General features: G+C 45.8%; 1 protein-coding gene across 2 annotated transcripts in view; it reads right to left on the reverse strand.

Moving 5' to 3' along the window:
- The window catches only part of Coro1c (coronin 1C), a 74,084-nt gene that overhangs the window by 29,303 nt on the left and 26,798 nt on the right, over positions 1 to 17,983 (reverse strand). For both annotated transcript variants that reach the window (XM_085680683.2, XM_085680688.2), the window contains exon 2: positions 17,515 to 17,714. In XM_085680683.2, coding sequence (XP_085536809.1) covers positions 17,515 to 17,709 — 195 coding nt within the window. In that variant the 5' untranslated portion in view covers positions 17,710 to 17,714. The remainder of the gene's footprint in view (positions 1 to 17,514; positions 17,715 to 17,983) is intronic.

The following is a 17,983-nucleotide window of genomic DNA, read 5'->3' on the forward strand; positions in this document are numbered from 1 at the left end:
TGCCAAGCCTGGCCACTGAGTTCAATTTCCAGAACTCAAATGGAACTGACTCCATTCAGCAAACTATCTTCTGACCTCTACATGTGCACCTGGTACATTTGTTGTCCCCTAATAAACAAGTAAGCAAACAAACAAACACAATATTGTAGATGGAGTACTTTGGCAACTGTGACAATGAACTAAACTTGTAAGGATGAACAGGCATCACTGCGCAAGACTGAGAATCACAGCACACACAGTTTTCATTCACCCCAAACACATATTCACTTGTCATCCAGTGAACGGCTGAGGAAGTGTGACTGCTCTGTGGGTCTGCTAGACACTCCAGGTTGCCACAGCTTACTTGCCCCTCAGCAGTACATGTCAATAATAGCACGGCTGGAAAGCTTATAAATTTAATGCCAGTTTTTCAGTATCCTTTGTTGACTAAAAAAGACATTTTAAGGGCCTCTGCAATTTTCCAATATTCTATATAAAATAATTTCATTTTACTAATGTTGCTTCATCCTGGGTATCACTACTTTTCTTTTTAAAATTTTATTTCTCTTTAGTATGTTTGTGCACGGTGAGTACACATGCCATGGAGGTCACAGAATAGCACTGCGGATTCTGGGGACTTAACTAAGGGTGCCAGGCTTGCATAGTAAGCACTTTCACCAGCCATTTCATCGACCCAAATATTAAATATCGCTAATTTTGTTTTATTTGCTTGTTTCTTTGAGACAGTGTCTCACTGTGCAGCTGGCTGTCCTGGGGCTTGATGTATCCCAGGCATGCATACCACACCACCCAGCATCGCTCCTTTTCTAGTACAGAAACTGCAGTCTTTTGTATTCTGAGCCTTCAATAAGGTTTTAATTCACTCACTTCCTACTTAGTTGTCTAGTCACATGTCACAGAGTGGCTTCATTGTGCCTCCCCAGCCACAACCCCAAGTGGTTGAGATTACCCATAGTAAACTCAATAACTGTCAAAACCAACACACAGGTTTCTAGAGAATCTGCTTCAGGTCCTGCCTCATAAGACAGTGGTGAAATGGATCAGGACCCTGGCATCCTTTCCTCAGTAACTGACAGATCCAGTGGCCTGTTCTGGGCCAAGCAACATGAGCCCAAGGGAAAATTCAGCCTTTGAGGTGTGCAGACAGCTGGCACAGGCAGAGGTGTAAGGGCACAGTTTCCACGTGGCTGGCCTTAGCCAAGGGTGACTACTTTGAGCACATTCCAGACAGCAACCCCCAGCCTGGCAAAAAAGTTGTTGCCAGCTTTGGGTCCGGGGCAAGACTTTAAAATTTCAAACAAGTGTAAGTAAGATTCAGCCTCTGGAGAGAGCTCACACTTCTTAACAAAATCCATTCAATTAGGCAGCAAGTCCTGCCACAGGCATGGGGACGGTGGAGGAGAATGGGGGAAAAAAAATGAAAGCATCAGTAAACATAAAGCTCTATCTAATAGGCCTTTAAAAAAAGAATGCTTTGCCGGGCATGGTAGAGGAAGCCTTTAATCCCATCACTTGGGAGACAGAAGCAGGTAGATCTCTGAGTTCAAGGCCAGCCTAGTCTACAGAGTGAGTTCTAGGAAAGGATCCAAATTTACACAGAGAAACCCTGTCTCGAAAAACCGAAAAGAAAAAAAAAAAGTTTGAACTGAACTGATTTTGCAAAAGCATTCCTCTTTAAGTGTAAACCTCTGGTTACAATGGTATGACCATCGATTCCAAGAGAAAACCATAGCAGCTTCCATGTAGGTCTAAGCATGTGCTGCATCTGTCTCACACTTCCATCTTAGGCAGTATGTGCTACATGTGCTAAGTTCACACTGTGAGATCAAACACTAAATGTTTACAACATACAGCAAATTTCCCACAGACACTATTATACAGGGATGCCACTCTGTGGAGAGATGGACTCGGAGCGTTTTCACCCTCATGGACCCTCAAAATCTAAGGCTTGTAATGTGTCCTGTGTGGTTTATACAAGATCATGCACAAGAGAGCAATTCCTCACACTGTGTGCTTGACAGGCAGTCAGTTAGACACAATGAAACTGCTGCTAGAAAGGACCAATGAGCAGTATCACTGGACCCTTCCAGCATAGAAACATCTAACATTTGTTAACCTGTTCCTAAGTAACACATACCTTTGCAAAGGCAGTAACTACTCCAATGGCAAAGTGGCAGTGGCACATGGGCCATCAGTCTCAAATATTCCCTTGAGACGCTCAAGGCAGCTGCACACTTCCTCCTAGCGTCTATCCTGAAACTTACCACATAACCCCAACCTCTGCTTCCGGTCTGTCTCCTATCAAGTTGGGCAGCTGCCTCACTTTCCTGTCCTTTCCAACTTCCTAGCTAGGCCTCTGTCCCAAACTGGGTCTGGCCAGGCAAATGTGAGGGTCCAGTGAGCCCCACTTCAGACTAGAGAAAGGAAGCTGACTCTAGGAAGAGGGAAGAGCAGCTCAGTCTTTCCAGATGTTTGTTTTTTATTTAAGGAAAAAATGAGGACAAACCCATTTGATGCACCCATGTTTCAGTAACAATTCCTTTCTGGCTTTGGGTCAATAGACTGAGAACTGGTGAACAGCAGGAAGAATGGAATCAAACCCGTGCTTGGAAGCAAAGGAAAGTGTCAGTAAAGCATAAGGGCTCCATTCACATGAGCAGGGTTCCCAGGAGTCAGGAAAGGGCATCTACTGAAGCTGCTGCTTTCCCCAGCTTCACTGTTCTATGAGAGAATTACTGATGGGAGTACATATTCTGCTAGGATCTGTGCGCTCAACTGTTCCACAGGGAGGAGCCATGGTGACTGCACACCATGGGCGACTTGCTGATGAAACACACGGAGAAGTTTTGCTTTAAGGGAACAGAAAGAAACACCAGCCTTCAGGTATGTGGGCGTGTTCTGGAGTCAAACAGACTGAGTTACTCTGTGAGGTAAAATAAGCAGCAGCAAAGGCTGCCAGGGGAGGTGTGGCCCCGAGGGAAAACAGACTGTGCCTATGGCACACAGGTGACCTTTGCATCACAGGCTGCTTCAAGAGCTGGGCTCAACAACTTTCTCTTTTGTGAGGCGGGGCTTCTTATATAGTGTCCAGGCTGGCTTGGAATTCAGAGATCTGCCTTACTCTACTTCCCAAGTGCTAGGATTGTGTGCAACCATGCCCATGTTTCAAAATAATGTTTAAATGTATTACTGTGTGTGTGTATGGTAGAGGTCACGTACATGCTACATCACTCATGTGGCAGTCAGAGGGCAAGTCTGTGGAGAAGCTTCTCTCTTTTCACTTTAAAGATATTTCAGGATTAAACTTAGACCACAATTACCTTTGTCTGCTGAGGTATCTTGCTGCCCAAGTACTGGATTTAATGTAGATCAGACCTAAAGTAAAGCCCATTGAGAACTTGAGAGATATTACTATAAAACTATAAATATTTGATCAGAAGGCAAAAAAGAGTGAAAAAGTTCTTATTCAAATAGGCTACACTGGGATGTATAGTTCAGTGGTAGAATAATGGACAGACACACCGACAGTCCTAAATGCAATCCCTGTAGCAACAGAACAATAAAAGCCCCAAACTGAACCCGTTTGGGGGCTCCCACCAGAACCCAGGAGTTCTTTCCTATGCTTCATAACTATCAGTATCCTCTCTGCTTTCAAAAAATACAAAACAGCAAACTGAAAAATGGATTTCCTTTGTGGGGGATAGGGATTTAGTTTATTGAGACAGGGTATCACTATGTAACCTTAGCTGGCTGGAACTCAGTATTTAGACTCGGCTGGCCTCAAACTCAGAGATCTGCCTGCCTCTGTCTCAGGGCTGGGATTAAAGGTGTGTGCCAATCCAAACTGCAATGGCCAACCCAGTATTTCTTAAATGACTTGAGAAAAAATTTACAAAGTAAAAACCCAATACTTCTGATCATCATACTTTCATGTGACACCTCTGAGCTGAGATCAGACAAAAATCAAGAACCATGATTGTGCAGAATATAGTCAAAATCATGATTGGGTAGAATATAGTCAAACCAGCTTTTCAGCTTAAAAGAACAGGAGTACAGATCTAAGTGCACTATAGAGGGTGTCCCACCATTAAAGAGGAAGTGATTGTCTAATCTGTCCTAGTGAGCAAATGGAGCTGCAGGGCAGTTTGTGTCTTGTGAACAAGGTAGAGGAGTGGAGTGCAGACGCAACTCAGTGGCACGTGTCACTTATGCAGGACTCAGAGCTCAGCCAGATGAAACCCACTTACCACCAGCAAACACGCACCCCATCTCTTGCCTTCCAGCTCAGTCTTCCCTGAACTCTACGGGGCTCTACACCCAAGTGGCAAGGATCTTCGACTTGCCAAGAACAGTTTGCTGCATGTGTAGATAACATTGCAAAAATGTGTTCATTTCACACTGAGGACTTAGTCTGGGAGCATTATGTGCTCAGTGAGGACTTTACGATATCCAGGAACCCAGGAAAGAGTTAAACATTCCCTGCACTGGACTAGGTGGCTTCTCACCACACACTTTCAGATCCCATCATTCTCCAAGCAGCTGTGCAGCCAATCAAAGCAAAGGGAGGAAATTATCCTGGCCAGCTGTCAGCCCCAGAGCACTGATGACCATATATGGTAAAAACCACTGTCAGAGCCAGTCAGGCCTGCAGGCCGGCTGCTGGGGACACATCAGTGAACTGCAGCGGCAGAAGCTGGATGAGGTGAGGAGATGCACAAAGGACAGGCTGCCTGCTCATCTTGGGGGTGGGGGGTGGGGTGGAAACCATCATCTGCTGGGCACACTCTCAGTGAGTCACAGCCATTTGCAGTCATCAAAAACAGCCCCAGGGCACACTGTGAGGTTCCTTCTGCCAGCACTTTGTGCCTCGTTGTTAACTGGGGGGGGGGGGGGGGGGCAGGGCGGGGCACAGCTCCCCTCCTCCTTGCTCCCTTCAGTAAGTCTGGAAAACACAGGCACTGGGAGGAAATGAAAGGGCCCTTCTGTGGCACTTCATGTGGTAATGAGGCCATGCAGCACTCATGTGGCTGGCAGCTCAGGACATAATTTAGAAATCATTGTTCTGCACCTGGTGCCCTTCCCCAACATCCCTAGCCCATCCCCCAGCCTTTCAAGGCCCACACACTTCAGAGCGTAGGCACTGGGAGCATCAGACAGACTATTTCAGTAGGCAGTAGACAGGCAGCTCACAACACACCAAGAAATGGCACGTAATAAGACCCTCTTCCATTAACACCAAAAGCTATGAAGTGCCAAACAGCCACCTCTATACAGTGGACAATCAGCATCACTCTTCGTGGAAAGGAAAATCGCCTGTCAGCATGTACAGCTGACACAGCAATGCAGCCAATGCAAATCTGGCAGGTGCTGGCACAGTGGGTCACACAGAAATGCACCATGGGAGCCTGAGCTCCTTTTGAATCGCCTGTGAAAGGAGGAACAGATCAGCTCAGTGCCTAGCACTTAAAGGAAATCCTCAGGACAGAGCTGCTGGGATCTCATTACTACCACAAGGTATGGTACACAGGGAGACTGAACACCTGACACTATCTGGGCCAATAGCAGGAAGACCAAGCAGTTGTCTGGTTAAGCTTTCCATCAGGGAGAGAATGCAAAAAGGTTCGACTAGACTACAAGTCCCTAAGACCTCTGGTCCTTCACATATAATAGGAAGAAAAAAAAACACACAAAATAACAAAAAAGGAAGACTTAGACATGGAAATTCAAAATAACAAGAGGCCTCCGGTCTGAGGCAGTCACTCTGTACCAGGCTCAAATTCTGCAGGAAAGAGCAGCCAAACAAAGGGCAATGCTCACAGCTCATGAAGAAAATCCTTCAAACACAGCTGGATGGAAATATGGCATCCCACTCAGGCCCCTGCCTCCTCCAGAGGTTAAGGAAAGACATCTGGTTGGTGCAACTGTTACAGGACCTGAGCATTTGTTCGGTTCTTCATATGCTCTCAAGGAAAATGACAATTCTGCACAATTCATAATAGAAATAAAGAAAAAAAAGCCCAACAAACGTGTGATTTTCTACCATAAAGCTACTTTCAACAACTTCTAACTTACAATGTTGGTTCATGTGATACACAAATGATCAGATCCATTTCCTCTAGCATGCCATTCTCTCATGCCAAGGAAGTCAACCTACACTTTGAAGTTCCAGTGTGGAAGAGATGTGGCCACCCCTGCCTTCCTGGGGCAGAACACTTCCCCATACTTCTTAGATAGTATACTGAGGGGGCTTTGCAAACAATCTTCCTTGTCTTCCTCACCTTCTAGCCTTAGGTGGGATTCATCACCCAGGGCTGGAGCACTTGATGCAGTCACAAGGCTCAGCACTGGGTTATTATATGAACTTTAAAAACAGTTACCTAGAGCCGGGCGGTGGTGGTACACACCTTTAATCCCAGCACTCGCGCAGGAGGCAGAAGTGGAGGTGGAGGCAGAGGCAGGCAGATCTCTGTGAGTTCAAGGCCAGCCTGGTCTACAAGAGCTAGTTCTAGGACAGCTAGGACTGTTACACAAAGAAACCCTATCTCGAAAAACAAAACAAAAACCAATTACCTAGACCAAACCTCCCGCCCACAGGTGGAGTTGTCAGTCTCGAATGGCAGTGGGCACAGTGCAGCAGCAGCTGTGCAGTAAGGAAGTGACAGCACTCCCATCTTCCCTGCTCTGAGCTTGTGTGGGATGTGAAGCCATACTATGGGTGTACTACCAGCAGACAAAGAAAAGTACCAACCAATTGGTTCCTCCTACCATGAGAAACTTGTTCAACTCAGAAGTCATCTTCTCAGACAATGAGATGAGCCTGTTGGACAAGAACCATGACTTTGGATAAAATTACACCCGCACACACATTCATCTTCAACATTGCTCAGATCAATCACCACTGTCTTGTGGAAACCAGAAGTATGAATCTGACTCAAGTTTTGTGATTTCCTAGAGAGTGCCACTCAAGACTGACACTGTACAATACAGCCAGCTGGGACTGTCTTACAGAGGCCTTAGTGTTATGCCCGATGAAGAAGTGACTGGCACCCTAAGAGACACCACATACCCTTGAAGCAAATGAATGACTTCTATGAGAAGAGTTCTCGGGGACACCACAAAGCAGTTCAGGGATATCTTTCTGCCTGAGATGACCCTGCTGTCCTCTGTCCTGAATGGGCAAGTCCTGAAGAACATACTAATAATGTGCACTGTATAAAGATACTAATGATTCAATAAGAGGAGTACACATCAAAGGAATAACATACAGAGGGATCGAAGCAGATAATGAAAAGTCCGTTCACTCTGCTAAGCAGACTCAAGATGCTCCTTGTCACCAGCCCCAGCAGCTTCGTGGACAAAGTATAAGGCATATCACTGGAGATCTCTGTGCAACCTGGTTGAGAGGTCATAGTTCAGGCAAGAAGTTGAGCTCCTTATGGTATGGGGGGGGGCATTCTGAAAGGTGAGTGAGAATGGCTCTGACTGGGATGAACCCTAGATTACAGAGGCCAGATGTACAACAGAACAATAAGCAGGAATTTTTGAAGTTCACTGGACTGAAAAGAGCTCAAGTGCTGTATTTTAATGACAACATATACAATAAACTGGCAGACATGATGCTAACATGCAACTGACTGGTGCACACATCCTGAGTGTGGTTCAGGATCAGAGCCATGAATATGAAGGAGTCCATTCAGACATGGTGCGGCTGCATACCTGACTATGTATGGACTGGGCTGTTGGAACAAGTATAGGCTCACAGAAGCAATGAGTTGCAGTTGGTTTTGTAGGCATGAAAAAGGGAAAGGAAGCGCATAAAAGAAAAGACCAAACTTGTTTTCTTCAACCCTGAGTTCAGTTTTGCACAGGGGAGGTCATAACTCATAGATCTATTATATGGTATTTCTAAGCTATCTCCTAAACTGTGACATCCACCATATGTTCTACCCCAGGAGGATTCCTCTGCTGCATGATCATGCTGAATGGTCCACAGTCCCTCTACCTTCAGAGAACCCCTGCTGCAGACAGACCTAGGGCCAGTAAACTGTATGGCAAGAGTGAGGCATATCACCAAAGAGACCAGTGGGACCTGCTCAATGTGGTTATGAAAAAGCCATTGCAGGTCAACAACTTGACAGAGTTGGCTTTTAATGAGATTTCTAAAAAGCATAAATCAATATGCCTTTTGGTATTTGTTTTCTACCTTGTGGAGTTACCCCAGTTGAGACAGGTGCTAGCCACCTAAGATGTGGCCTTCCTGCACACAGGTTTCATGTTGAGACTCTGATGCAGCCCTCTGGGACTGATGAGTCTACTTGATGTCATCTGGTCAAGGGGGAAACTGTTCTCAACAATTTGTGAGAAATTTCCTGATTGTTTACAGGCAGAATGATGGCAAATGCAGGGGTATAGTGACATGCAAAGATAGCCCCTGGCAGAAGGCAGATGATCCAGGGAGCAATTCATCAGCACCACCCTGCAGTGAGGAGCAGAGGGGAGTCCAGCCGGAGGCCAGTTCCCAAGCCTTCTGGCCCTTAGGCTTTAGCAGGCGTCCCACACCGCTTCAAAAGAATGCAGTCTCCTGGAAGCACTTTCTTGATCCTTCAGTATATGCTTGCTGTGCCCTGACACATGTAACAGGTGGGTTCTCTGTCCTATAGAGATGGGGCATTACAGAGTAAGGCAAGAACAGAAGTGAAACCTCAGGGCTCAGCCCATGAGTGGGAAAGGCAGCCAAGACTTGAGAGGGACTCACTGAGAAACAGGTGAAGGGCAGATCTTCTTCCCTTCCCCACTGGAGGAAGAAGAATCCTTTTTAATGTCTGTATTTACAGTTTCTGTCAACATATCTGCTGCCCTGTCTGAGGGCCACAGGAATGGCTGGAGTTAGGAGTCACCATCCTGTTTAATGGCATTTTCATCGCAGATGACGGCTATGTGCCTATGGACAGAATAGCTGTGGTTCATATTACAGGACTCATTGTGAGTCTTTGCTCTGACCTAGCATATATTCTTTGGGTTGTATTTTGGTTTTTCAGATAGGATCTCAACATGAAATTCAGGCTGTCCTCAGATCCTCCTGCCTCAGTTTGGAGTCCCAAATGACAAGGTGGTAAGGCAGGTTTAGTGAGTATTAAATCTGGATTATGGCAAGATCATGAAGGAGGCGTGCATCTAACTGCAAAGTGCAGTGTGTAAATGAGCTGTGCAGCGGTCACTGCAGTGTCACGTGTCACCACAGGACCTCAGGAGCCTCTGCTGTGTGCAGCTCTCCGACCACCTCCTTCTGTACTGCACTCTACACATAGGGGGCTCAGCAGTCTGGTCTTCTCCAGAGCGGGAAGCATGCTGCTGTTTGCTCGTCCCTGGTGCCTGGCAGCTGGCATCCAAAGCTGGCAGGAGATGCTTGAGACTGCACAGGGTTGGGGTCTCGCAGCTTCTCCTCTGGAGAAGCAGAATGAAGAACCAGGAGAAGAATTTTGGGCACAGACTAGTTTATTTGAGAGTGAGGTAGCTATATTTTGAATGCATAGAGTCCAGGACCTAAGCCTTGGGGGAGAAAAACATTTTCTGGATGTGAGTAAGATTTTTTTTTTTTCTTTTTGAGACAGAGTCTCTCTACATGGCCCCATCTGTCTTGGAACTCACTCTAGACCAGACTGGCCTCTAACTCACAGAGACCCACTTGCCTCAACCTCACAAATGCTGGGATTAAAGGAGTGCACAACCATATCCAGCTCTGAATGAACTTTACAACTCACTCCTGTGCAGAAGGGTCTCAGTCTTAGGGACACTAAGCTCTGTGATGCTGCAGCCTGACATGGCAGAGGCCAGCTGACTGCAACCCAAAGTCACGCCGCGGCAGCACACAGCTGGGCTAGGACAGGAGTATTTTCCCGTTTATTTGTTGGTTTTTCAAGACAGGGCCTCTCTCTCTCTCTCTCTCTCTCTCTCTCTCTCTGTTTTTCAAGACAGGGTTTCTCTGTGTAGTTTTGGTGCCTGTTCTGGAACTAGCTCTGTAGACCAGGCTGGCCTCAAACTCAGAGATCCATCTGCCTCTGCCTCCCGAGTGCTGGGATTAAAGGCGTGCGCTACCACCACCCGGCTCTTCTTTTATCTTCTTTTCCATTTTGCTATTTGTCTGTGTCTACTTCAGTCAAGATGGGCTCCAACTTGTCACTGTCATGATTCTCTGCAGGGACACGACCTCTGACACCCGACATCTTGTTCTTTCTCTGTTCTTTTTGTGCACATTAAGTACACTGCTACAGGGGAAGCAGATTTGCTTCCTACAGCTTAAAAAAATCTATAGAACAAACAATAAGATTTAGCTTTGATGTCTGAAAATAAGTAAATAAATAAATTTAATGACCCAGCACAAGTTTCAAGGGCCTGAACTACACTGTAAGATCCTATCACAAACAAAAACGAATGTTTATAGTCACACACACACACACACACACACACACACACACACACGTATATGCATTTATATTCTCTATCTACAGTTCTTTTAAGGTAAGAATGTTCAAAACTACCAGAACAGGCATGGTGGTGGACAGCTCATCATGCTAGGTCAGGAAGAGCACTCACTTAATGCATATAAGGCCTAGCCTGGGACCAGGGAGGGGTGGGACAGACAATCAGAAAGCCACTTGTCTTAATCAGGGTTACTATTGCTATGATTAAACACCATGACCAAGAGCAAGTCAGGGAGGAGAGGGTTTATTCGGCTTACACTTCCACATCACTGTTCATCATCAAAGGAAGTCAGGGTAGGAATCTACAGGCAGGAGCCAATGCAGAGGCCATGGAGGGTGCTGCTTACTGGCTTCCCTACTGTTTGCTCAATTTGCTTTCTTATAGAACCCGGGACCACCAGCCCAGAGATGGCACCACTCACCATGGGCTGGGCCCTCCCCTATCAAATCACTAATTAAGAAAATGCCTTACAGCTGGATCTTATGAAGGCATTGTCTCAGCTAAGGTTCCCTCCTTTCAAATAACTCTAGCTTATGTCACATTGACATAAAACTAGCTAGCACAACTCTTACTGCTCACATATGGCGTGTAAACAACCATTATATGTCAAAGACTAGTCTGATAATACCTGTATTACGGTTGCTGCCTGCCTATCAAGTTACTCCAAAACACAATTGCCTAAAAATGAACATTTATTTATCACCTCACAGCTTCTGCTATCAGGAATTCAAAAATGGTTATGTAGTGTTTTGTGTCAAAGTCTCATAGGACAACAAAGGACAAGGTTTGTCCTGAATAAGCTAATGAGCTACAGCACTGTTGGAGGGTCCATGGGCCTCTCCTCAGAGTTGTTTGAAAGTCCTCACAACATGGCGGCTCCAAAGAAGCTATTAGGCTTTATGACCTACTCTCAGAAGTCACGCTCCAACACTTCCGCCACATCCAGAGACCCACACAATGGCACAAATATCAGGGGTCAGAGTCACCAGACACCATCTTGAAGACTGATTCCACAACATTGTTTGGACAGACTTTGAGAGGCTGTACAGTCACTTGGTTTACACCCTCCACCCAAGTGAATCAAGAGAGTATGATCAAATGATGGCCCTATTTATAGTGGGTAAGAAAGTAAACCTAACACATGTGATGGTGCAGCCTGCGGTACAGCAGAGCACTGCAAGCACTAAGAGAACCCAAAGTGTGCTTTTCTCTGCTCAGCAAGTCATGAGTAATTTTGACCTGAGTACTGAACAGTAAGAAGAGATCAATTATCAGACACTTGGAATACTGACTGGAATCAATCAAATTTTCTTCTCCAAAACATGACAGAAACTCTAGAGTAGTGCTCATCAAACCTAGTCCTATTGAGACTTGGTTCTTAACATCATAAGGCAGCCGTTGCGAAAAGTGAATTGGGTTCTCTCGTGCGTCTAGCAAATGTTATGCACCATTCCTGCAAGAACCAAGACAACGACCAGTGATCGTTTTCTGTACATTCTGAGAGCATTTGCTGATATTTTTTTTCACCAATGGATAGTTGAGACAGACTACAAAATGAGTTAAGACTGGAGTTCACAGACACAAAGCAAAATCCCTACAGTCTTACATGTTCGTTCCCAAGGTAGCGGGAGAAACTAACTGTGCAGGAGCCAGTGAGGTTGCTCAGTAGATACGGGCTCTTACAGCCAGGCCTGACAACTGAAGACCAATGCCCAGGACCTACATGGTGGAAGGAGAGAACTGACTTCCACAAGTTGTCCTCTGACCATCGTAAGAGCAATCGCTATGAACATCACACACACACACACACACACACACACACACACACACACACCCCTATTTATCTATCTATCTATTAAAATAAATAAAGGTACTGCCCAGCAACACTGAAGGGACAAAGAGACGACAGTGGCGCGAAGAGTCCCGGTCACACCCAGACTACCAGGGCCTATACCTCTCCAGACAGTCACTGCACCAAGGAAATCAGTAGTCACTCCAAGACACAAAGATCCTTTACAATCAGAATGGTCAAGAGGGAGGGAGAGGCACCGGGGGACAGGAGCCGGCAGTGTGTATCCTCCATCCTAGCTGGAGAGCAAGTACTCACAGCTCTAAGAGCACATTCCACCCTCACTTGTTAAGGCAGGACTGGCAGGTTCTCTGAGGTCCAAAGTTCATGTGTATGCCTAACAGGAGCTGCCGCTTGTTGTGCTTGCTTGAGTCTCCATGATTCATAGCAGGGAGGGAATGTTTGCTTCAGCTATGCATCACGAGTATGGCTACTCTACAGAAGAAAGATTGTTCATGCTAGCCTGGCAGACTGCTTAGGGGGGCGAAAACATGCATGCTGGAGATGGGGCAGCTTGGATACTTGTGACTTGTGACTTGGATACTTGGATACTGTTAGATAGAAAAACTATTCTTCATACAAACCAAAACCACAAAGCCTTTATGTATTTGGCAAGACTGCCATGTCTTATTCATTCTCGGAAGGACTGAAGAACAAGCAAACACACCAAACCAAACCTATACAAGTCAGGGTAGAGAGGCATGCCATGGTGTGAGCAACATTACAGATGAGCCGGTGCTCACGTGGGCTAAGTCAACCCACCACACTTTAGCTGAGAACGCACCTTATTCCTCAGCAGGGGCTTCTAACAATCACTTTCTCTAATAAAATCATCCACATAAAAAACTCACAAATCACACGCTTAAAGCATGATCCAACACGCTGACTGCTCATGTGTATGCCAGTTCTTGTGAGTGAGCATACACACACACACACACACACACACACACAGTAGCATATTTGTCCCTGTTATTATTAACATTTTGAATCTTACGACCTAGAAGACAGAGACTGACTATACTTATTTATATTCTCTGAGAATCTAATCATAAGACTCTCAGATTACAATAATGTGATTTACTGTGGGCAGATATTAGCTTCTAAATGTGAGACTCTCTGAAAGGTCATGATCCCTTTGATCAGTATGTGCACACTCAATATTGCTGTGTGAACAGAGTCCCAAAGAATCATCAGAAGCCTCTGAGAGGGACTAAGAGCATAACTAGGGACTGGAGAGATGGCTCAATGGGTAAGAGCACTGGCTGCTCTTTCCAGAGGACCCATATTCAATTCCCAGCATGCACAGAGAGGCTCACTCCAGTTCCAGGGGACCCAACGACCTCTTCTGGCCTCTGCAGGCATTGCACAAACATGCAGGCAGGCAAAACACTCATATATATATAAATCAATAATTTTTTAAAAATAAAATCAAAGTCACATAATGCTCTCATTTCTTTCAGAGTAACTTTAGGCTGTAGTAGGCAGAGCAAGTCGGTGCTCACCAAGAGCTCAAGTCCTTGCTATCTTTTTTTTGTCTTCTCTCTCTTTGGGTAGGACAGGGTGCTGAGACAGGGTCTTACTATGTAGCACTGGCTAGCCTGGAACTAACTATGTAGGTTGCCTCCCTGGTGTTGGAATTAAAGGTGTATACCATCACATTGGGCCAGTAGCAGCAATATGATACTTTCTGGTGCAGATCAGAAAACTGACCACAGTGCTTGGGGTGCAGGGTGGTAGGGTGCAGCTTGGTGACAGAGATCTTAACTAGCAGGAGTCAGGCCTGAGGTTTAACAAGGGGGAAGACCACAACAAAAACTAGATTCAAATCTTTCTGAAGGGCAAATGCTGGCAGTGCAGGCGCTGAGTTTACAAACAGCAAACCAATGCATTACATGTGATGGTCAAAAACAATGAAATATCAGCAACAACGTAAAGTCCACAATCCATACTCAGATACCTAGGGTTATATATAAATTACAGGGTAGGTATTTCCTGCCAACATAGAGGACATGAAAGGTCCTATTTTCTAGAGCTATTGATGCCCAGTAGCCAGACAGCACCTTAGGAAGAACAGAAACACCAGTGCCAGCTGACACCCAGCCTCATGGCCAGGCCTTGCTACCACAGCACAGGACTGTGCAGGGGCACCTCTTGAGGGCCCCCAGGACTGACCACCACCCTTTCTAGCTGGGCAGGGCCCCGGCAACTGTTCTTTGCAAGAAAGAAAAACAATGGAACACCAACATTTGCTTTCTGGATTCTGAATACTGAACCCACACAAAAACTGCCTCAGAGCTGATAGCCACAGGAGAGGAAACACACTGAGAACATACAGAATTCAGGGGAGATACACACACACACACCCTTTAAGTTAGAGAAAGAGAAATAGAGGGACACAATGACAGATCCATGTCCCACTACAAGGTGACCAGCCAGGATTTCACAGCTTTTCAGTTCCCAGATCTCATTTTTTCCTCAAAGCCCCTCTGACACAAAGAGTTAACTGTGCGCATTAATGTCTGAAAAGCAGAGTGCCTGTGAGCTTGCAAGAACATCGAGCACTGGTCTACCTTCCAATGCTGTCACTAAGTTCACATCACTATTAGCCCCTGGAACAACAGTTGAGGACAAGGCCTTACAGCTATGTAAGGAACGCCTAGGCGACTCCTCCAAAGGAGAATATATGTGTATCTGTGTATGCACACATGTATGGTTGCACTCACCTGTGTGTGTGCACAAGTGGAGGTGTCTTCTATTGTTTTCTACCTTATTTTTAGAAACAATGTCTTTCAGTGAGACCTCACCGTTCTCAATAGACAAGCAGCCAGTGAGCTCCTGGGCTCCTCCTGCCTCTGCCCCCCTAGTGACAGTGTTATAGACATGCATTGTTGGGCCTAGTTTATCACATGATGCTGAAGATCCAAAGTCAGGTTCTCACACTAACACTATCCACTAAGCCATCTCCCAGACAAAGCGTAACAATGTTCAAAGGACTCCTCTATTCTCATTCCCGTGAGGATAGTTACAGAACAACATAGTCTGACTAACACAGGCCACTTAATGTAGGTAAGAACCATACCAAACAGATCTCCTGTAAGTGCTGTGATGTTCAAAGTCTCCCGTGGTTTGCAAAAGCAAAGATGGACTCACTGAGCCTTTTGCGGATATGGAATCTGAAGGAACTGTCTGAGCTCAGTGGAAGATTAGCCATTCACAGTTTATTTTGGGATTCTTAATTGGCTTGTTCCAGTTCTTTGAAGAAAAGAATGTCTTGAATTTGTCCCTCAGTTTATAAAAAGAAAAATGCTTTAACTCCAAATAGACCATGAGTCCCTGACCTGGCTGACAAGCTGTGGCTGTCCTCTCGGATGGCCGCCTTGAGCCATAGAAATAAAAAGCCAACTTCCTGAATGCTTCTCACTACTAAAAAAGAACACATAGCTGGAGAGATGCTCAGAGGTTAAGAGCACTTGCTGCTCTTCCGGAGGACCTGAGTTCTATTCTCTTACCTATACCAGGTGGCTCACAATTATCTCTAGCATCAGCTCCAGGGGATCCAATGCCTCTAGCTTACATGTGCACATGTGCCCTCAGGTGCATGCATATGCTTACATGCACACAGACACTTAACATAGGTAAGAACCATACCAAACAGATCTCCTGTAAGTGCTGTGAGGTTCACTGAGCCTTTTGTGGATGTGGAATACTCCTTTACACTGTATGAAGATATGTTACTGTGGTTGGTTTAGCAAAATGTTAAATGGCCAATAGTTAGGCAGGATTTTCAGGACAGAGAGAATACTGGGAAGAAGAAAGGGGAGAAATCAGAGAGTCACAGGATGAGTTGGAGACACAAAATGGGATAGAGGTAAAAGCCACATGGTACAGTGTAGATTAATAAAAATATAGGTTAATTTAAGTTATAAGAGCTAGTTAAGAACAAGCCTAAGCTATCAGTCAAGCTTTCATAATTAATAAGAAGTCTGAGCAGACAGGACAGAAAAATCTGCCTACATCTAAACGTAATTCAAACAAACCCTTGAAAAATAAAGAAACATACTAAACAGATGTATGGGCAAAGCACAACAGACATTCAGCTCAAACCCCACTCCAAAATCAGGTTAAGTTAAAATGGTATGGCATCAGTCAACAGAAACAAAGGTATCAAAGCAGAAATATCTCCAATCATGGCTAGGTTCACATTTGTCAATTACAAGTTGCATTGGAAATGAGTGTCTGCTTTGTTCCCTGAGCACCCATCTCCCTAATTCTTTGGAGAACTGGTTCAGTTGTGTAATAAATTAATTCAGCCACAGAAGTCAAACACAAATGTAAAACAAAACAAGCTAGTCATGAACACCCAAGAGGAACTCCAGGAGAACCAGAAGTTTCCCCAAGGGGAAACATCCACCTGATGTGGAACAGTACTCTACTGACAAAACAACTGACTTCACTGTGTCTGCTTTCAGAGCCCATGATCCATAGTGAGATGTGCCCTAGTACACATGGCTCAGAAGCAGATGTGAGGGTGGGCAAGGTCCCCTGTGGATATGCACAGCAGGGAACTAGCAGTACTCAATGCCTGCATCTGCATGGTGGTAAGGGCACTAAACTTTTTCCTCCATCCAGAGTTCGGGACTCACCAAATCCCTTTTCCTCCTACAGCTAAAGAGAAGAGGTGCACAAAAGCTCCACCCATGCCCATCTGGGACAGGGCTCAAGGAAGACCAAGTTAGGAAAGGATCAGTGGGGACACGCTGAGAGTGAAGTGCGCACAGAGCCACTCAGTCAGGGCCCTTCCGTCTACACCGTGTTAAATAGCTTAGCTTCTACGCTGTGACTTATTACCAGAGCTGGGATAATCTTGAATCCTGTGTGTCTGTGTGGATCCCTCCAACACCCCTGCCCTGGCAACAGAGATGGAACCAGGGTCATGTGTACACTAAACAATGAGATACAACAATCTACCACTGAGGTATAACCCATTTCTCGGAACATTTTCTTGAGTTCACATTCCACTTACAACTCAAAATCCAAAAGGCCAGAGGCTGAAGAATTGGCTCAGTGAGTAAGAGTACTTGCTAGCCCTTGCAGAGAACCTGAGTTCAGTACCCAGCACCCACATGAGGTGACTTAGAAACCAACTGCCTGTACCTCCAGCTCCAGAATGGGGCATCACTCACCTTGTGCAGAGGAAGCACCAGGAAGGCTCCTCCCCCACTTGCTTCTATGATGATGGCAACAAATCTGGGGTTGACAGCACAAAAGGAACTGTCCCAGGTCACTCGGGAGACTCGGATGTCATCATAGCACTGGTCGTTTTTCACTGCCTGTCCAAAGACATGCCGGAACTTGCTCTGCCTCACAACTCGTCGCATCGTGTCTGCAAAAAGAGAGGAATACATGAGTATCACCGGCCGCAATTGGCAACAGGCAAGTTGGCAAAACAGAACATCTCGGCATTCAGTCTACTGTCCTAAAACGTAGTCAGACTGCAAACCCCAGTTCCCGCTGCAGCATACATAGAGAGCAATAGAGCGCTGCAGACCATGTCAGGACACGGAGAGCGCTGCAGACCATGTCAGGACACCGAGAGCACCGAGAGCGCTGCAGACCGTGTCAGGACACGGAGAGCACCGAGAGTGATGCAGA

The sequence above is a fragment of the Myodes glareolus genome, chromosome 2 (assembly GCF_982192425.1).
Source record: "Myodes glareolus chromosome 2, mMyoGla1.1, whole genome shotgun sequence".
Taxonomy (NCBI): Eukaryota; Metazoa; Chordata; class Mammalia; order Rodentia; family Cricetidae; genus Myodes; species Myodes glareolus.